Below are 21924 nucleotides of genomic sequence, written 5' to 3'. Positions count from 1 at the left end.
AAGTACATAATTATATATCCAAATTTGAATAATCTGTTATGGCTTAGTGGTATGAAACTATGAGAATTGTAGTTTCTATATATGGTTGTGCAATCTGGACTGTGAGGAAAATGATCAACTTATTTGATATAGCACTAGTTGTGTTCTACATTTTTCACTGACTGACAAAAAGACAAAGAATTGGGGTCTGAGGCCAAATGAAATCTGAAGTTTCCTCAAGCCTTCTTATCTCCTTCCTGTGCCATATTGGTTGCATAAAGATTCATATTCAGAGTATGCCTGCTCATTATATTCTGAACAAAACACTAAATTTGTTGGATATATTCAGCCTTATCAACATTCCAGTAATGTTTCTGAAAAGATTTTCTATCTTCTGTCTAATACTGACACTATGGCAACTTTCAAGGTTTTTTTTTTACCCTAGCAGTAATGCAAACTTGGACAATTGTTATCTATGATATTGCAGTTGATTGCTTTGGGAATAGTCTTATCTAATCTTATTTTAACTAACTATAGTAGTGTTGTTTATATTCAACATATTTTAATTGCATTGAATTTTTATGTGCACTACTATTTATTTCATGTAGCTTTTTTATATGGTTGCACTTTTATATTGCATTTATTTCTTTTGCATGCAAAAGGTTTGTGCTCTAACCATTAATAAACTACTGCAACTCACACAACTCAAGAGAATGGGTTTGCTATTAACATATGAGATAATTTTACCCCACTCATCTTTGAAAAACTGGATAGCTTGGTGAAGTCAAGTTGGAATATGTGCAATAATGACTGGAATGGCTCTTGGAATATAATTTTGGATTATGTGGATTTAATAATTGGTTTTACTGTTTTTATGTTTTTAATTCTATGTTGTAATGTATATGTCTATTTTATTATATGGTTGTCTTACATGGCATTGGAGAAAGGATGACACCAAAGATATAAATGAATGAATGAATGAATGAATGAATGAATAATATCACCAGCTTAGGGTTAATATAAAAAGAAGAAGAGAGACAGCACCATGAGCTTATTTTAGGCTGCATCTATATCAGGTGAAATGATTCAGAGTAATCTGCTCTGAAACTGCCCCTGATACACCAGGGGAGGTCCACACACATCAGCAAGGAAGTGCCCTGAAGCCATCTTGCAGTCCAGGGCCTTGCTGGCGATATCACTTCAAATGGTTGGCCAGGTTGACAGTGCATTGGCACTGATGCCCTGTTTTCCCAGCTTCCTGACATGCCTTTCTGGTGACGTTGCTTCTGGTCAGGTCACAACACGGCGCCCAACAATTTGATCACCAGAAGCGACGTTGCGAGGAAGCTTCTGCCAGGGAGTTGCTTCTGGCCAGCAAAATAGTGGCATGTCTTTTAACATGTGGACACTGGATTGCCTTGGATCCGGTCCAATCCAGTTGTCTAATTGTCAAAACACTGGGGTCATTCCAGAATTTCCTGGAAGCTCCAGAGTAACCTGTGGTTCTTCTTGTAATGGATAAAAGGCTGGAGGAAGCGCTTTCATTGTGGAACTGGCTGTATGTCATCTGGACTGTTCACAGTGAGTTCAAGGTGAGAACATTTTATATGTCCTGTGTAAATACAAGATTAGCTTGGTGCTTGCAAGCAGCAATCTTGCCCTGAGTGACGTTGCCATGCTTCACCCATCATCACACTGTCATCTTATAATAGGACAGGTTAGGGAGGAAGTGCTCTGCTTTCCCTCTTCCCAGGACAGAAAATTACCTCAATTTATACTAATTCTCATACTGGTTCGCTTTTGCTGACTTTTATTAGGATGCTGCATGCACCAGATGTCAAGAATCTAACAACGGGAAAAAGAAGCATACATTGGCTGTCATGGGGACTAATATGCTATGGGAAACAATTAGCGCTACATGTAAAAAGCTTCTGGAGCTACAGCTATAATCAAACCACCAAATTATCTACAGCCAAATGATATCAACTGTAAGTACTATATTTTCTTTCAATTCTCTAAAAGCAGGTGCCAGAGTTAGAAAAACAACAGTATTGAAACAGGCTCATAGAAGACATTAGGACAGAAACTGAATTGTTTTCCTACTGAAAGTGTCATTCTAGACAGACATATAGACTGACACACACTGCATTTTGAGCTAATTCTCTATCTTTTCCCCCTCACTTTCTCTCTGCCTCTCTCCATCTCTCCCTATCCTCCATTTTCCCCTTGGCTTTTGGCCTGAAGATTTAGGCATCATTTGAATGGAAAGCCATTAGCTCTGCCTTGTCACCCCATTTCCAGGGCACTAATAACTCATCCCATGCTCCCTTTCTCGCACGCCACTTGTCGGCTCTAATAGCTTGATAGATCGGGCCGTTTGGCTTGCTCCTCTGCGTGCTGATTCAAGCACGAAGTTTTAATAATTAGCCACATAAATATAAGTCCATATAACAAACATGTAAGACTTTTCTCCATGGACAACCTCAGGCAGGAACAGCAGGGGGCCTTACAGGTTCACATATTAGCAAGTTTTTGCATATAGATGCTACTTTCCAAGACAGAAAGAAGACAAATCTGTATGTTAACAAGTTTCTGAGCCAATGTTAGAATAATAAGGGCTAGCAATGAAGGCAATTTGTTAAGTTATGCACTCAGTATTGAATCTGTAACAATGGTGCAACTACAGAGTAGCTGGCACTATTGTGGCACCCTCTTGCATTTCACATATGAAAACATGTATACACGTGGTCAAGCAACATCAGAGTTTGGTCCAGATAGCCAAGGTTATTAATGAGAAAGAACAGACAAGCTAGGAAAGGCTGCTGCAGTTTGCTTTTGTCTGAGCCTACTAGGAAAAGCAGGATGTTTTCCCCTCCTCTCTTTTGAACTTAGTTTGCAGTTACTGAAATAAGCTACAGATGAAGGGGGGCTCCTTCAGAGTCAAGCCAGTCCTTGAAGGGGTGGTGACGGCTGACAGGGAGCTCTAGCATGGGCTGATCCATGAGGTCAGAAAGAGTCGGAAGCAACTGAACCTATAAACAACAACAATGAAGGGGGAAAGTGGAAGAGGACCACAACGTTTTAAAAGCAGCTGAAAATGTGGGGTGACAGGGGATTAGATAGGACTGTTGGGATGGTTGTATAATGGTATTAGGCTGTAGAGGGACTACAGAGGAAATATTCTCCTTATAAGTAGAAGTCCTGAAGCTTTACCTATATTACATCACAAGTTCAGTCTCTGCCATCTTTAGTTAAGGGGTCTCAAGTACCCGACTCATCACTCTTGACTAGTTAGACAGCCAAATGGCCTCATTGGGTAGATCATGTTTTTAAGAAGAGAATAATAATAATAATAACAACAATAATAATAATAATAATAATACTTTATTTGCATTTCTCCCTATGTCCCTGAGGCAACACAAGCACAAAGGCAAACATTCAATACCTAGAAACAATAAAACACAGATAAAGGTAAAGACTTCTCCTTCCGGATCTGAGGGGTGGTGCTCATCTCTGACTCTGGGGAGTGGTGCTCATCTCCATTTCTAAGTTGAAGAGCCTGCATTGTCCATAGACACCTCCTAGGTCACGAGGCTGGCATGAGTGCATGGAGCGCTCCTTTACCTTCCAACCGAGGTGGTACTTATTGATCTACTCACATTTGCATGTTTTCAAACTGCCAGGTTGCCAGAAGCTGGGGCCAACAGCAGGAGTTCACCCTATCCCATGGATGCAAACCACTAATCTTCTGGTCAGCAAGTTCAGCAGCTCAGTGGTTTAACCCGTTGCACCACCACAGCTCCCAAGTATATTCTTTCCTCTGGTTTAACAGAAGGAAGCTAGAGGATGTCAGGGATGGTCCCCAGTACTTTGCTGCCAAAGAGCCCTTCTACAATGTCATATAAAATCCAGATTATTTGCTTTGAACTGGATTATATGGCAGTGTAGACTCATATAATCCAGTTCAAAGATGTGGATTATCTGCTTTGATAAAATGGATTATATAGTAATAAGGAAGGGGCCTAAGGCATACCAATAAATGCTATCTCCACTGCAAAATCAATACAATCCAAGACCGGTCCAGTTCTTGGAAAGCTTGGGCAGAAAACCCTCATAAATACCTCTACCCATTTCTGACAGGAAAAAGGAAAATCACAATACATTTAATGGATAATAATTTAGTATGTTACTCTCATTTAAAATCTGCTCCTTGTACCTCACTGTGCCTCAGGATAATCCCCCGTGGGAGAATGCAATAACGGAACTGCAATTCTAGTTGCTAACAAGTCCAGAAGAAAGACTGATCCCTTTCAAAAAAGATGTCATACATTACCAACGAAAAGATTTTAAAACGTCATTTCCCCTCAAAAATGCTGTTTTAAAAGACACACAGTTCCCGCTCTGTAATAGAGGTGTTTCTCTAAAGGACTGGATTCTTTCTTATTAGTAACTGTGCAGATTTTTAACAAGATGGCAGACGAGTCAACTCAAATGGCTTACTATATGCTATGGCAAGCCTTCCACTAAATAGTCTTTAAACTAAAATTGCCTCAAAAATACATGCAATCCAAAGTAATAACTTTAGATGTAGGAGATTGATTACATTCTTTGCTCTGTATTTTGCAGAATGGAGAAAAGGCCCTTTAAGTTTAAAAAGTATGCATTGATGTTAGACCAGGCATGGGCAAATTTTGTCCCTCCAGGTGTTTTGGACTCCAACTCCCACACTTCCTAACAGTCTCAGGCCCCTTCCTTTTCCCCGGCTGAGGGGGAAAAGGAAGGGGCCCGAGGCTGTTAGGAATTGTGGGAGTTGGAGTCCAAAATAACTGGAGGGACAAAGTTTGACCATGCCTGGGTTAGACCTCAAGGGTATATCCTTATTAGTATTTCAATGGGAAATGTGGGTCTGCTTTTGGCTGGTGTGATAGGATTGTTGTTGTTGTTGTTGTTGTTGTTGTGTGCTTTCAAGTTGTTTCAGACTTAGATTGACCCTGAGTGAGGGCCGGATAAAAGACCTTGGAGGGCCGTATCCAGCCCTCGGGCCTTAGTTTGAGGACCCCTGATTTAGAGAATAAGATGCAAATTACTCTTATAGTGGTACTAAGGACACTCTGGAACATGCATTTTCAAACTCTTTAGATGTTTGGGCCTCCAACTCCCTGAATCCCTTGCTGGCTTATTCGTTGGTCAGGAATTCTCGGGGATGGAGACCCAAACAGCTGGAAGGCCACAATTTGAGGATGCCTGCTCTGGAAGAATATGACAGGTAGTGCTAAAGACTGCAGCTGGAATAGGGAGACATACATTGGAAAGCATATGGAAGAAAATATTCCATTTACAGACAGGAATGTTTGGAGACATAGTAGAATCATAGAAGCACAGAATGATATAATTCCTGTCAGGATTTTTCACTTCCCTTCTTACCTGTGTATTGATTCGGATGGCTCCAATGGAGGGAATTTCAAAGTAATAACCTTCAAAGAAGAAAAAAGATGAAGAAATGACACAGTGCACATTAACAATGTGTTTCAGTATGGCATTCTTTTAATTCACTTTCAACAACGCCCTCTTGTTCACCCGACCACATTTGGCACAACAGGTGAAGGTCTCAATCCAACACAGAGTTAAATGTGCAGCAAGTTCATTGATTTTTAACAAGCCTGGATGTGTGAATTCAACAACCTCCTGTATCACATCTCAAAGCGTAGAGCCTGTCATTTCAAGTACAGTAAGTGCTTTTAGATCCGCATCTAAGACTTGTACTATAACTATCTTTATATCACTAAGGGTGATGAAGTGGCACTCCCATCTCAAAGGAAAAGTGAGGAATAATTTTTAAGAAGTACTGTTAGCACAATACCGTTCACAGGCATTTATAAATACCGCAAACAAAAACAAGGTCCCTGCCCCAAAGAATGTCACAACTGCATTTCACCAGACAGAAGGAAACAGGGAGGAAGGTGAAATGTTAAAGGTAAAAAGACAGAGTGAGAGCAGAAATGAAAGAAACAAATACATGCACGCAATGTCAGAATTTCCTCTAGCAGTCAGAATGAATGGAGGGCAAAATCTGCTTTATTATTTTTGTGGTTCAAGTCCCCAGCTGCAAAGGTGAGGCAGGTAACTCATTCACGGGAAAGGGATTTATCTTTGCAGCATCCAACTAGAAAGGTATTTCCTGAGTGCCTATTCTAATGACTAAGTCCATTTCATTCCACAGGATCTTTGCCAAGGGAAGCTATCTTGCACTGTAGTGCCCTACTAGAAGCATTGCTGGAGGAAAATATGGTCAAAGTCCAAAATCAGAGACCAGCACATACCTGTAATACTTTAAAATGCCTTCCGATCTCCAATGGTGTGTGAAGGCAACACAGTGTTAATAATTTCAGTTCTCAGCTGTGCTAATGTAATCCCACTGAGGTAATACAAGGAGCCGCAGTGGCACAATGGGTTAAACCCTTGTGCCAGCTGAATTGCCAACCTGAAGGTTGGCGATTCAAATCCACAAGATGGGGTGAGCTCCCATCTGTCAGCTCCAGCTACCCATGTGGTGACATGAGAGAAGCCTTCCACAAGATGGTAACACATCCGGACGTCCCCTGGGCAATGTCTCTGCAAACAGCCAATTTTCTCACACCAGAAGAGACTTGCAGTTTCTCAAGTTGCTTCTGACATGATAAAAAAGTGATGTTATTCTAGCAAACCCAGCAAGAGACTTATGACTGCAGCCTTCAGAAAGAAAGATATGTTTGCATTTTTTGAAGCTTTGCAGGACTCATAAGGATATCTACTCAGTACAAAGTTTTTCTTTCGTGGGTAGGCACTCTTCAGTCAATTTCTGCTTGAATTAACTGCTTTCAGGTGGATGACTTGACCAGAGGCCTGGTTTCTCTTGCAGGCACAAGCAAAAAGCACACTAGATAACAGGTGGTGAAACTGTGGAGGCTGCTTGGCAGCTACAGCCCAGGATGGCAGCTACAACCTTCCACTTCTTTCCAACAGAAACAGTGCGGGGAGGAAAGAGCATGAAACAAAACTATAGAGCAGCAGTGATCATAATAATCACTGCAGTCTATTTAGCACCTGAGACTCACAAAACAACGTATGTCGCTCCGTACACCCGTCTGTGGCATCTCTCCATCAAGTACATTAGCTGAGTACTCTTCCCAGTACAACTATTGGCCACCTATAACATCTGTGAACCGAGTGGACTACAGTGTTAGTTATTTCTCTGCAGCATCTGCCTGTTTAGTTACCATATCTGTTAGCATTCCCCTTACAACCTCTATAGTGCTATATGACTTTTTTTTCCTGTTTCTCTCCAGCTGTTTTCATTTACAGCAAATTCAACAGCAATAAATGATATTGTGCCATTATGTTCATTCTGTTTTGTAAATAAAGAAACTAGATATCTATCAATTGCCAGACAATTTAGTTGATGTTGTTTAGTATCACTTTAGTTTCTACTTACGCCAGCCCTGTGAATGAGACCTCCAAAATTCCCTCTCAGCAACAGCTCTTTTCAAGTTCTGCAAGCTAAGGGCTCTGGCTTCCTTGATGGAGTCTATGCACCTGCAATGCAGTCTTCCATTTTTTTCTACAGCTTTGCCAAGCATTACTATCTTTTCCAATGAGTCATGTCATCTCATGATAGTATGATGGAGCCCTTGGTAGCACAATGGGTCAAACCCTTGTGCCGGCAGAACTGATGACTGGAAGGTTGGTGGTTCGAATCTGGGGAGTGGGGTGAGCTCCTCTCTGTTAGTTTCAGCTTCTCATGTGGGGACATGAGAGAAGCCTCCCACAGGATGGTAAAACATCCGGGCATCCTCTGGGCAATATCCTTGCAGATGGCCAATTCTCTCGCACCAGAAGTGACTTGCAGTTTCTCAAGTCGCTCCTGACACACACACACACACACACACACACACACACACACACAATGATATGATAGCCTCAGTTTAGTCACACAATCATAGAGTTGAAAGAGACAACACAGGCCATTCAGTCCCACCCTTTACCATGTAGGGAAGCACAACCAAAGCACCCTGAACTTATTGTCATCCAGCCTCTGTTTAAAAGCCTCCAAAGAAGGAGCTTCCACCACAATCTGAGGCAGTCGGTTCCTCTGTTGAATGGCTCTTACGGTCAGGACAGGGCATTCTTCCTCAAGTGAAATCTCCTTTCCTGTAATTTGAACCCACTTTTCCGAGTCCTAGTTTCCATGGCAGCAGAAAACAAGCCTGCTCCCTCTTCCTTATGACATCCTTTCACATACGGCTATCATGTCTGCTCTCAGTCTTCTCTTCTGCAAGTTAAACATGCCCAGTTCTTTAAGCCATGGTCTCCAGACCTTTGAATATTTCAGTTGCCTCCTCTGGACAGCTTCCAGCTTGTCAATATCTCTTTTAAATTATGGTGCCCAGAATTGGACAGTGTTATTCCGGGTGTGGTCCGACCAAAGCAGAATAGAGGGCTAGCAGGACTTCCCTTGATCTAGACACTACACTCCTTTTGATGCAGCCCAAAATCGCATTGGCTTTTGTAGCTCCTGCATCACATTTTTGAGTCATGTTCATCTTCAGCTGAGAGTTCAAGCTCCATTTTATCCAGGATCTATTTATTTCTCTTTTTTTGGTAATCTATGATACTCAAAGAACTCTCCTCCAGCCTCTCATTTTCAATGGCTGATTTCGTAAAGATGGAGAAGTTTTCAACATCAGTTCCTGTTCAGTCAGCAGATCTAAATAGTGATCTGGGAACAGCTGAGCTTCTCAGGAGATCAACCCATATCAGGTTGCTGTGTTCTTGAGATGGACTTTTGGTTGCAAGTACCTTTCTATGGATCTCAGTCTTCACTGCATTCAATAATTTCATTGAATTGCATATTACGGAATGTCTCTCTGTCATGTCAGATTAAGGAACTGCTAACTTGAAAAATATATTTAAGAAGAATGAATATATAAAACTATCCTTAACTGAACATCAACAGGATGATAGTCTAGATCCTTCAACAACATCCTAATGTTGTCCAGTTTGGGCAAACCCAGTTGTAGTGGATTTCAGCATATTGTTGTATTCATTTTTTCTTAATAGTAAGTTTTAACACTTATATATTTGATTGTATATTTCTGCATAGCAAGGTATTGGACTTGATGGCTCTGGTAGTCTCTTCCAACTCTATGATTCTGTGATTGTATAAGATGAATGGATTGATTGCTGATGGTTTGACAGTAGTTGGCATTGGTAATGGCCAGCTTGAAATCTCACTCTTCTAAAGTGTCTGAAGGTAACCAATAATTTTGCATTTTATAAACAGCAGACGTCTAAAGATGTGTATCGGAAAGGCATTCTTAGTGCGATTGATGGTATCCTGGGTACAACTGCTACTTTACTAACTAGCACTGTCCATATGGATGTGTGTCATCTGTCTTCCTTGCATAAGGTACATATGCAAATTTAAAAAACTTGCACATTTTCCATAAGTCTCAAGTGTTCTCTTCTCACAGAAACAGCTGCTCTTGGAATTCCTAATGCTCAGCAAAGTGGGAAACATGATATATTATGAACCATGACACTTCTAGCTGCCTTGAGTCTCAGTTTTACAGAAGAAACTGGGATATAAATACAGCAAAGGCTGTAACAAATCTGGCCTAGAAAATCCCATGATAGGAATGCCATAAACTGGAAATGACTTGAAGACAAACAACAACAAATACTTCAGTTAACAAAGTAGATATGTTCCTTGGCATTACATCTGTAAATTATACATCTATATTTTTTAACATGCTGATAAGGCTTCATTTGTTTCCCTCTTTTTTCTGTTTTGCTCTCTGTTTATGCTCAGTAAGGGCATCTGGAGCTAATGGCTATTTACTTCATCTGTTGTATCCAGGCAAACCAAGGTTACGATTGTACTATTTACATACCACTGCAACCTAGTATTTAAAATCTATTTTGCTAAAATTGTCCAGCTGGACGGAGGGAAAATATTGCTCGGTGGGCATTAAAAGTTTTTTAAAAAGAAATTTCTTACTGTAGAATTTATGCGGGTTGACACTGCTTTAACTATAGCTCACTGCTATGGAACAAACAGAGCTGTAGTTTTACAAGGTCTATAGCCTTCTTCGCCAAAGGGTGCTGATGCTGATGCTTCACCAAACTACAAATCTCTGGATTTCATTAAAGTGGTGTCAAACTGCATTAATTCTATAGGGTAGATGTACCCTAGGTCAGAATCTTTCTTAGCTGAGGCCTAGCTTGTGCAATCCGGGTAAACCTTGATCTAGCTTGGTGTCCTGGTTTTCAGTGGCAGCCCGGATCCATTTTTGGGAGCCTCCTGAATTCAGGAGGGCAGATATCTGTTTTTGCTCTGGGGTGCCAAAACATCTGTTTTCTATAGGCCCATTATGGGGGGGGGGGACACGGGACTCCCCAGGCTCCCCTTCCCATCATTTTAGGCATTTAAGCTGTTACTACTCTAGAGGAGAGGTGTTGTAAGCAGGTATGCACACACTTTGTCTCTTGGGCTTGCACCACGCCAGCAGTCAGACACTCTTTCCAAGGCATTTTAAGGAGGCTCCTCACTTTCAGGTAAGGAAGAATGATGGACTTCTTTAAAAAACTCTTTTTCCTGGAATGCTTCTATCTCCTTTCTACTTTCCTTACAGCTGTTTCTACTTTCTACTCTAGAGGAGAGGTAATTGGTAGTAGTTTTAAGGGAATGAGGGTTTCCTTTTTGTTTGCTGGGGGCTAAATTAAAAAAGATTCAACTGTGATGCCAATAAGCAGAAGAGGAGCCGAGATCGGCTCAGGCAGGCTTTTATACTGGAAGGGCCCTTCCCATTATGTGCTCCTAAAGTACCAAAGGTATTGAAGGAAATGGAGGAAAGGGAAGAAATGAATTCCATGCACAAGCCTAATGAAGGGATGACTCGAAGAGGCCATAGATGCAATTGCTAAAAAGTCACAATCATGATAATCGGGAGCAAGAGAATCTGACCTTCATTTGTGCTTCTAAGGCAGACTAGATCATTCCTAGACTTCTTTTATGGGAATACAAGGGAGGAAGCCATAGATCCCTTGTCTTCATATTTTTAAATATATGCCCTTTCTTTTCTCCATGAGAGACTAAAAATGGTAGGCAATGCAATCTAGCAGTAGGACATCCCCCTTGCAGAATATCCTTTGTTCTCTGGTTCTGACACTCCTGCTGTTTCCAGTGGAGGTTCTTCCTCCATGTGATGTTTGTTTTCCAAAGGCCTTTGTTGCCAGAAGCAGAGGCCTATGGGATCAGCAGCACTAGACAACAAAAGCTTCCAAAAAACAAAGGCTCTCCCTCCCTCCTCTTCAGAAAAGCAAGAGAGTGAGAGGTGAATCCCCTTCAAAGGGAGTACAGTGCTAAGTAAGTTTCCAAAGATCATAGAGAAAAAAGGGGAGATGCAAATAAAAGCTGTGCTCCAGTCACATCCTCATCAGGGATTAAACAGGCAAAACCAAGCCAACAAGGGTCTATTGCAGACATGGGCAAACTCTGGCCCTCGGGGAATTTGGACTTCAACTTCCACAGTAGGCTGTTAGGAATTGTGGGAACTGAAGTCCAAAACATCCAGAGGGCCGAGGTTTGCCCATGCCTGGTCTATTGGCTTAATCAGCTGCCCAAACACATGTTTTAAAGGCATTTTAGGGGTTAACAAATGTTATATGTCATTATGCTGATCCACTCAACATCATTGCTTCTTGAGGCTGATTTTTCATTTCTTTGCTTAAAACTCTTCCATCTTCATTAGAGTGAATGAACAGTACGTTATTTGCAAGGGACCTAAACATAGAAGTGGGATAAATGCCCGCTGGGAGAGGCTGTTTGGAACAGAACAGTGGCCAGTGGGGTAAGGATTAAGCACATTCTCCCTTTTCCCTGAACAAAGCTATAGATAATTTATACCTGCTGAGGCTACCTTCCATTATTTTTTTAAAAAAATGCACACCTGGTAGGGCTTAATGAATCTCATAATATTTTCAGAGTATAGTTTCACAACAATGCTCAGTTTAGCTTTCCCAAGTTGAAATACTACATTGCATTTTGCTTTGTTGTATAAAAGTGATTTCTTTCTTGCTTGCTTTTTTCCAAAATTAGAAATCAAAGCTATTTATAAGATTTTTTTAAAGGTGTTGTTATTAATGTCTTCCAAGATATTACTTTCTCTCCCAATCTGATCTGAAGGTTTTTGCCATTTATGCCAGACAGATGCAGATATGATAGTATCAATCAGTTTGCATCTACATTGTAGAATTAATGCAATTTGATATCACATAAACTGGCATGCTCAATGCAATGAAGTTACGGGAGTAGCAGTTTGACATGGTCTACTCACGAGTGCCAGCCCATCATCAATCCCAGGATTCCATACCCTTTAGCCATGGCAGTTAAAGTGGCCTTAAGCTGCATTAATTCTACAGTGAAGATGTAGAATTGCTTTACACAAACTCAGAGGAGAGAAAGCTCAGGCTGGCAGCCATGTGGGCTTGCTCTGTGGCAAAACCAATGATGCATTCCATGGCACTTAACAGTGGAGTAACAAATTGAATATGGCATAAGATTTCATGCTCAAAGACTTTCTCCTTTCCACGATTACTCCAAGTAGCCCAGAGTTGAGCCTTGGCATTGACAACAAGTTCTAGGGCTAAACCATGTTGAGTTCTGGCGCTGTACAAATTAATTAATCATGTTAGGAGCCAGGGCAGGGAACAGTCATGCCTCCTGGTACAGAGATCTCTGTATTAAAAAAGTATATATTGAAAACAGATTTCAACTATCAGTTCTGACATTACTTTATTTGATATGTTCTGCAGGGGAAAGAAACAGTGCAATGTATTGGCCAGAAAATAGCAGCAGCTGTATGTTAAGTCTGATGTGAGCTTATGATGCAAACCTAGCACAGCTTTTCTTAGCAACCTGCTTTGGTGGAATGCCAATGAAAGGAAAGCACTTTCACATGTAGCTAATGATAGACAAAAAAGGCTACTGACAAATACCTTTTCACAGTTTGCAGTTATAGCACTATGATTTGCTTTAGCTGCTATGGCTACACTATGGAATCCTGGGATTTGTAGTTTGTGTATTTAGAGGAGCTCTCTAGCTGGATATTATAAATATCCTTTCTCAAACTGCAACTTCCAAGATTTCATAGAATGGAGCCCTGGCAGTTCAAATTGAGTCATCACACTATATGTAGTGTGAAAATGCCCCTGGCAAAAGGGATTGTAACATTTAAATCTGAATGAGAATCAGCCATTTATGTGCACAGCTGATCCACTACCCAGGAGAGGCTATAAAGGGCAAGGAATTAGTGTAAAAAGAAGGGGAGAAAGAGGAAATTAGGGCTAAATGGCCAGAGGTATTCCTGCAAAACAGGACAATGGGAAGATGGATAGCTACAAGGCTGGAAGGTTCACAGACCTAGGCCATGTGCTGACAGATATGGGATATGTGAAAGAAATGCAAGTGCTATGGAAGAAAAAGGCACACGGGACAGTGCCAGATAAATGAGGGGCAGGTTTCAAATACCCAGGAAAGTGAGTGAGATTGTGATGAACAAAAGGAGACAGAAGACAGGGTGGAGGGACAAGCTCAAGGGCCTGGGTTAAGGTAAATAGATGGCTATACTTGCCTTGAGAGCATGATGGCTATACATGCCTTGGAAGGTGCAAGTGATAGGCAACCAGTTGGCATAACAGCACACAGGCTTTTAACATGCACAAACCCTTTCATTTCGATAACATACAATCTTCCACACATTTATACTCGACAAGCAAAAAACTTCCGAGCTTTCAAATGAAGCGTTCTTTTTGATAAGGAAAAGCAAGCTTGTCGAAAAGGCTTTCTGTACAGGTTATTGGGCTCTTTTTTTAAAGTACTGCTGCCATTTTATTCTGGTTATGAATTTTTCTATCAGACTGCATGTCTAGTTTTTAATGGCTTGCTTGATTGATTGGGGAGGAAGAAGAAGACAATGATGATGATGGATGCCTTATTGATGTTGGTGGATTTAGACAGCTTTATTTACTACCCTGGGTGCCACATCTCAACGGAAGTTTAGTCTGTAAAGGTTTAAACATATAAACAAACAATATGCTATTTTTTCTGTAGCTGTAATGAGTGATAACATGCTGGGTTTTGTTTCCTTCCCAATATTCAATCAAGAAGCACAACATGACAGAACACTTATTTGCTCTTATGATAGGTTTGCTTGGCTTCTACTTGGGTTTTTTTCCTACATAAAAGGATTTGCTTAATATTGAGGTAGGTGTCAAGGCACAGATGAGCTTCTATCTTCACAAGAATGTGAAACAGAGTTCTACACCTTAATAACCCCTATGTTCAGAAATAAAACTGCAATTTGGTTCTCCACTTGGATTAGGGGTAACGAAAGTGCAGCCTCAGGAGGCTTCTGGAGCCATTTTAATGGTCCTTAGAACAATTCATGGTCTATAATTTTTTTAAATAAAAAAATACCAATAAATAATATCTTCTAAGGCAGAGTTTCTCAACCTGGGGGTCAGGACCCGGGTGGGGGGGGGGGGTTGTGGGGGGGGGTGTCAGAGCGGCGACCAAAGACTATCAGAAAACACAGTATTTTCTGTTGGTCATGGAGGTTCTGTGTGGGAAGTTTGGTCCATTTCTATCATTGGTGGGGTTCAGAATGCTCTTTGATTGTAGGTGAGCTATAAATCCCAGAAACTACAGCTCCCAAATGTCAAGGTCTATTTTTCCCCAAAAATCCACCAGTGTTTACATTTGGGCATATTGAGTATTTGTGCCAAGTTTGGTCCAGATCCATTATTCTTCAAGTTCACAGTGCTCTCTGGATGTAGGTGAACTACAGCTCCAAAACACAAGGTCAATGCCCATCAAACTCTTCCAGTATTTTCTGTTGGTCATGGGAGTTTTGTGTGCCAAGTTTGGTTCAATTCTATCACTGGTGTTCAGAATGCTCTTTGATTGTAAATGAACTATAAATTCCAGCAACTAAACTCCCAAATGACAAAGTAAATTCCCACTCTAACCCCACCAGTATTAAAATTTGGACATATTGGGCATTTGTGCCAAATTTGGCCCAGTGAATTAAAATACATTCAGCATATCAGATATTTACATTACGATTCATAACAACAGTAAAATTACAATTATGATGTAGCAACAAAAATAATTTTATGGTTGGGGGTCATCACGACATGAGGAACTGTATTAGGGGTCATAGCATTAGGAAGGTTGAGAAACACTATTCTAAGGGGCTCAGGGATCAACTGCGATATATTTTTGGGCCCTGGGCCATTTAGGCTCAATAAAAAGACCCCTTTTCTAACAGAGTGCGCTGGAAGTCAAACCCAGGATATTTGTATTTTTAAAAAACAATATTTTGAATTTATTTTGCACAGGGCTATGTGTTGTGGTGTGTCTAGGCCTCCTTTTGGACCAATGCAACACAATAAGTCCTGACAGTTCTCCAGTTGCAACTGAGATACACATCCAAATGTTGATGCTCTATGTCCTCAGTGCAGATACTGTAGTGAAGTTGCTCTGGACGTTCTGGTGCAATCAGTCATCCATAAGAACATGTGAAGATGGCTACACCAGAGTAAGCAAGTTCAGAAAATATTTTTTGAAATCTAAGAGATGCAAAAAACAGCTATCTCTGTAGAGTTCTAGATAGGCTATCACAGGGGTCCTCAAACTTTTTACACAGAGGGCCAGGTCACAGTCCCTCAAACTGTTGGAGGGCCGGATTATAATTTTTTAAAAAAGAATTAATTCCTATGCACACTGCACATATCTTATTTGTGGTGCAAAACCACCTAAAAATACAATAATTAAAATGAAAAACAATTTTAACAAATATAAACTTATTAGTATTTCAATAGGAAGTGTGGGCCTGCTTTTGGCTGATGAGTAGGATTGTCGTTGTTGTTGTTGTGTGCTTTCAAGTCATTTCAGACTTAAGTTGACCCTGAGCGGGTAAAAGACCTTGGAGGGCTGCATCCGGCCCCCGGGCCTTAGTTTGAGGACCCCTGGGCTATCAGGTCAGTAGATTTAAGAGTCCTCCAACATGAACTAATTCATCTGCATGAACTGTAAGCATGGCTTCCATATAAATTGTTCATGGGCAAAAGATTGCTTGCTAGTAAATGATGCATATGTCAAGGTTGTTGCACAGAGCCCATTAAACACCATGTTGGGCTGGGTGCAATCTCACACACAAAGAAGTACTTTCTAAGTACTATGAAGGTCAGCTTAGATCTGTCAAATCTGTGTTTTCCTCTCAGGGCAGGATTTGACAAAGGGTTTATGCCAAGAATGCCGGTATGGAAAGAAAAGGCTAGATCACCTCCTTGACAATCTGTGGATGCAATCTTGATTCCGCTCCACTGTCTCCTTCTTCTAGATTGCTTTTTAAAAATCAGAGATGCTAAATGCAATCACATATTTAATATATTATTTGTTCCTGAAGCAATCTAGGTTATATTTCAATAGTCACGCTTTATCATTATATTAAAAAAAGAAGAAGACAACATCTTAGTTCTTGCTGTTGCAGAAATTAGGTTTGAAACAAGATACAGGTAGATTCCTTATTCATAGAATCACAGAATTGTACAGCTGGAAGATGCTGCAAAGGCCACTTGTCCAACCCCCTGCTATGGAGGAGTACACAGCCTCTGAAAGGCCCCATCCAACCTCTGTTTAAAGACCTCCAAAGAAAAGGAAATTCTACTGCACTCTGGGTAGTCCATTCCACTGTCAACTAGTTCCTACAGTCAATAGGTTCTTCTTAATGTTTAGGGGAAATCTCTTTTATTGTAATGTGCAAACATTGCCCTGTGTTGTACAAGTTTACTCAATCTTTGAGATGATGCTATTTCAGACATTTAAAGAAGGCTATCGTGCCTCCTCTTTTTCCAAGTTATATGTATTTCCCTAAGTTGTATCTTATAAGACTCCCCCCCCCACCCATCCTTTCTGCCATTTAGCTCAGCATTATCTATTCCAGTAGTCCTCAACCAGAGAGGCTCCAGTTGTTGATTAATTTCAAGCACCCGAATTTCCAGACTGTATGTCCCAAGGGCAAGGGTTTGGGAATCTGAAGTCCAGAAACAGCTGGACCTTCTGTTAGAGAACCACCATTCAGTATGTTTAGACTAGCAGATTCTTTCCAGGAAACTTGCTCAGCTCTGCTTGAAATGTTCAGAACTAGAGAGAAGATTTTCTTCATTTAAAACATTTGCTTTCCACAGATAAATAGGGGGTGGTGGCTGACTCAAGATTTTTTTTCCCATTTGAGATTTCCAGTTCCAGAAGAAGGGTTGCTTTTCATCTACTGTCTTCATGCAGGTGCCACACTAATCATGACAATTAAACACAACTATGAACAATAGCTGCAGCTCTCAGAGGAATGACTCTCAGAAGGTAACTGTTCTTTCTTCTGCCAGTAAAGCAATATCTTCCTTTCCTCCTAATCCACCAGTTTTATTTGGCAGGCTACTTTGTGATAATGCTGCCTCTGAGCCACTCTCCTTACCTTTGTTAGCACATGCCATCCACTGCAGAGGAGTGACATCATAGTTATGCTGCCCAACAGAAAAAGTGAACACTCGTACCTGTGAAAAAAGAATACAGAGGGTTTCATGTTAATAAATTAAAATGTACTAGGTGCAACCCCAACAGGAGTTCACTCACACCCTCTGATTCACTGAAAATGGCTTCATTTAGAATATACAAGAAACCTTGAAAAAACACATATAGAAGATACCAGGACCTCTTGTCAGCTTGATGTTTTTCAGCGGAACCTGGATGTATTTGTTAAATATCTAACTTGTGCCCATTTGTCACACAATATGAGATACTTAATCAATGGGCAGGACGTACAACAATGAGATAGATAGCTAAGGAAAATGAAATCATGATTCATAGACATTAGAATGATGATTCCTCTGCAGGTATTAATCTGAACTTTAAAGGTGCCATCCAATGTGTGGAATCCTGCTCCCAGTTTTAGATTCAGGACCTTGGATAGCTCCTTTAGAATAAAACCTGGAGCAAGATTCACTATCCCACTGATATTAGAGGCACCAGCTGCTGCTGTGCATATTGGCTTCTACCCTAATATGCACTGACTGTGCCACTGCTTTTCTTTCTTTTTGTTATGGCACAGCAGAAGCAGAACCCAACGTATGATGGCAACCAGCCATGTGTTTTCAAGCAGCTGTCGCAATATTCCAATAGCCATGTGGACTGGTCTTAAAATGAAGCAGCCGATCAAGTGGATACTGTTCAATTCTCATCCACTGACTCAATTATGCTGGCCATTGTTGAGTTGTGTTGTTATGCAAAAACACTTCTGCGCAGCTTCATGTCAAAGAAAGTGCCAATTTGTATGGTTGCCACAACCACGACCTAATTTCACAATGAGGAAATTCCCGTTTTCAAGCAAAATAAATTTGACAAATTGGTAACAAAAGCAGCAACAATGTGAGATGGCCAAACAGCACTTCTGAATCAGAAATGGTTTGAATCTATTTTTAATGACTTGGTATTTCAAAAATAGAGGGTGCTCAAATGAGAACCTGGAAGCAGCAACACGATACAGGAGGAAGGAAGGAAAGAAAGAGACGCTTTTCCAAGGCCTTCCTCTACCTTCAGTGATTTGTTTCCCCCCAACTTGGAAAGGGAAACTGCAGAGGAAAGCATCTGACTTAATTTTCTCTCTTGTCTCCACCCATTTCTCTTATTTTGGGAAGGTGCACTGGGAGAAGAACGTCTTTTACCTTCTCTCAGTTTTCCTTATTCATTAACATCGACAGGTTTGGGAGTTTTTATTCATTAGTTATTAACTAAAATATTTATGTCATGAGAATAATCAGTTTCAACCATTTTAAGAGCCATTAAAATTTTAAGTCAGCAAAACAATGCATAATAAACAATGTACAGCACATTCGAACACCTTAAAACCATGTACATATGTAGATTTGAATATCAGACCAAAAAGGCTTTACAAACAAGCCACTTTTAAACCTGACTCTGGAAATTTAAATCTGATGCTAGTGGCACCAACTGAGTCTCCATTGAAAGGACACTGCATAATAAAGGTGACATTACATAAACGTGTTATGCAGTGAATTCCAGTAATGTGAAATCCAGTTCATTCATCCCAATAAAACAACTTTAAAATGTGTTGGATTAATATAACCCGTACTTCTAGTATGTATGAATTATCATCAGCTCTAGTCACACATTTGAAAGGTGCCAGGATGGGGAAAGATGTTTGCGAAACATATATTGGGCTTTGCAGAGTGACCTATCCTAAATCTCCAATGAAACATAGAACCATGGTTGTTCTGGGGAGGGCTTGGTTAGATGAACTGTTTGCTGTGATGATTTTAATTGTTTCTCAGCTTTATTGTGAAAGTTTCTAAATTGACTCTCTCTTGAAGCTGCTTTATGCCCCTATCTGGGAGAAAGACAGAATACAAATCAATTTAAATAAACAGCAAATAAATCAAAACTGGGACTTTTTCATTAGTCTAGATCAGTCATGGGCAAACTTTTTTGCCTTGGGGTAGCATTGCAGGCTTGGGCATGAGGGCTAGGCCAGGAGAGAGGGAGGGTGGTGGGCCCAGGTCATTCTCAGGTTGTTCTCCCAGCACACTGGATGTGGAGGACCTGGGCCTGCGACAGGGTGGGGCCAGGAGGTCGCAGGGCAGGGCCAGGGTCATGCCCTCTCAGCATAAGGATGGGGCTACTTGCTCCTCCTCCCCATCCTTCTTCCCCAATCCTTGGGCTGTCCTATTGGTATTATGCCGGAAGGAGGGTGAGACTGGGGGTTGGTGAGAGTGCTCTGGAGGGCTCTCAGGTGCTGCGTGCCTTCCTCCCCCATCTTTTTGGCATAAGGACATGGTGGGCTGCTGTGTCCTTCTGCAAGAGGACAGGGAAAATGAGGAGGACCTTGAGTGAGCACCCAGAAGGGTGCATCCGCCTCCCGGGCCTTGGTTAGCCCATGCCTGGTGTAGATGTATCTTAAACTTCTGTTGCTTGAACTGATTATGGCAGTGGAAAATACTGTTCTTGCTCTTGCCATGAGATAATGTGGGTAAATCAAATCAAATCCCATCCCATCCCTCCACAAAGAGAACAGGTTGACAGGAAGCCCATGTATATCTTGTATTGATTATCTTAGAAGAATTTAATTCTTTATCTGTTAGAAAACTGGACTCTCTAAGAACACGGTAAAGTGGGAACACATTGAACTCCTTCCCACACTTCTTAGTAAAGGTTGCTCCCATTTGAAAACAATCTCTTCTTACTCCCAGCCATAATGTTATGTTTTGATGTTTTGGGTTCAGAAAAATGATACAAACATAGAAAGTCTATTTTCAGTGCCTAAGGAATCATTCTAAAGATGCAGTTGCTTTTTGGCAACTGCACTCTTCCTGAGTAACAGAAGGATTGTTATGAAATGCTAACAACAGTAGCAAGACATCCATGAGCCACGAAGTGTTATTCCCTCCTCCCTTTGCACTTCAGCTCCCTGTACTATTCTAGTTCCAAGTAGAAGTGAAAGGAAAGCTTCAGTGCAGTATCCCACTTCTTTCTTGAGTCTCTAATCTTGTTTAATAAGAGCAGGCACTGCAGAAGATGTCAGAGGGTCGCACCCATCTCTTTCCCCACTTGTACAAAAAGAAGGAGAGAGGAGATAAGTGTGGAGGGTGGCGGAAAGGTAGCCTATTTTGATCTTGAGACACTTAAGTACTTCCACCCAGTGGGCTGACATTTCTATATGCTCTTAATTCTGATGGAATCTCTTCGAAAGCGAGCAGCGTTGAGAAAGGCAAGCATTTCCCCATAGCAACAGATTGTGCAAAGTTTCAAAGGAAGTTCTTGTCTACCTTCTTTCCTGGCACTTCAAGGTCGGTGCAGGTAATAAAACTAGTGCTGGAGTGTGAGACGCCCCATTAAAGGGGCAGTGGCTCAGTGCGGGAGCAGACAGGCAGGAAGATCAACTGTCTAAATAGCTCACATCAAATGAGGCGGAATCTAGCAATAAAGCAGGAGTTAGCCACTTCCCACCATGCCTGCGACTGAGCTGAGGCAGGTCACACAGCTGGTCACATTCGGCCATGTTTCCTGATTCATTTATAATATTCCACATATAATGATCTAGGCATAGTTCTGCTGTTTTATCTCTTTTATGGATTCGGGTACAGGCTCAAGATGAAAAACCTCATCATGGTTTTTCACTCAGATGAACAATAAAATTCCCTTTATGACGTCATCTGCCTTTTGGACATAGATCCACAATGTATGTTTTTAAAAGTTCTGTGTTATTTGTATGTAATTGTATGTATAGAAAATATGGTGTGATGCTTTAGATTAGGATTGGGGTTTGAATCCCAGCTAGGAATCCACTGGCTGACAATGGAGAAGTCATGTTCATTCAGCCTCAATGGACAGCAATGGCAAAGCTTTTCTAAATAAATCTTGCTGGGTAAACCCTAGGATAAGTTCTGCCTATGGTAGAGACGGGGGCACCTCGTGGTGCAGTGGGTTAAACCACTGAGCTGCTGAACTTGCTGACCAAAAGGTTGGCAATTCGAATCTGGGAAGTGGGGTGAGCTCCTACTGTTAGACCCAGCTTCTGCAACCTAGCAGTTCGAAAAGATCCATATGTGAGTAGATCAATAGGCACTGCTCCAATGGGAAGGTAACGGTGCTCCATGGCCACATGACCTTGGAGATGACTATGGACAACATCGGCTCTTCAGCTTAGAAATGAAGATAAGCACCACCCCCCCCCCCCCAGTTGCACAAACTAGACTTAATGTCAGGGGAAACCTTTACCTTTATCTTTACAGTACAGGCATATGAATTGGAGGCACTTGAAAGCATTTAACATC

At 41.2% G+C, this 21924-nt stretch overlaps 1 protein-coding gene across 3 annotated transcripts in view; it reads right to left on the bottom strand.

The window, feature by feature from the left end:
• CACNA2D2 (calcium voltage-gated channel auxiliary subunit alpha2delta 2) overlaps positions 1 to 21924 on the bottom strand; it is an 809616-nt gene that overhangs the window by 84131 nt on the left and 703561 nt on the right. For all 3 annotated transcript variants that reach the window (XM_067463620.1, XM_060765787.2, XM_060765788.2), the window contains exons 13-14: positions 17553 to 17631; positions 5404 to 5453 (exon numbers count right to left, since the gene is read on the bottom strand). In XM_067463620.1, coding sequence (XP_067319721.1) covers positions 5404 to 5453; positions 17553 to 17631 — 129 coding nt within the window. The remainder of the gene's footprint in view (positions 1 to 5403; positions 5454 to 17552; positions 17632 to 21924) is intronic.

This window comes from Anolis sagrei, chromosome 2, assembly GCF_037176765.1.
Source record: "Anolis sagrei isolate rAnoSag1 chromosome 2, rAnoSag1.mat, whole genome shotgun sequence".
In the NCBI taxonomy this organism is placed as follows: Eukaryota; Metazoa; Chordata; class Lepidosauria; order Squamata; family Dactyloidae; genus Anolis; species Anolis sagrei.
The sequence above is the reverse complement of the archived record's forward strand: the minus strand, read 5'-3'. Positions and strand labels throughout refer to the sequence as shown.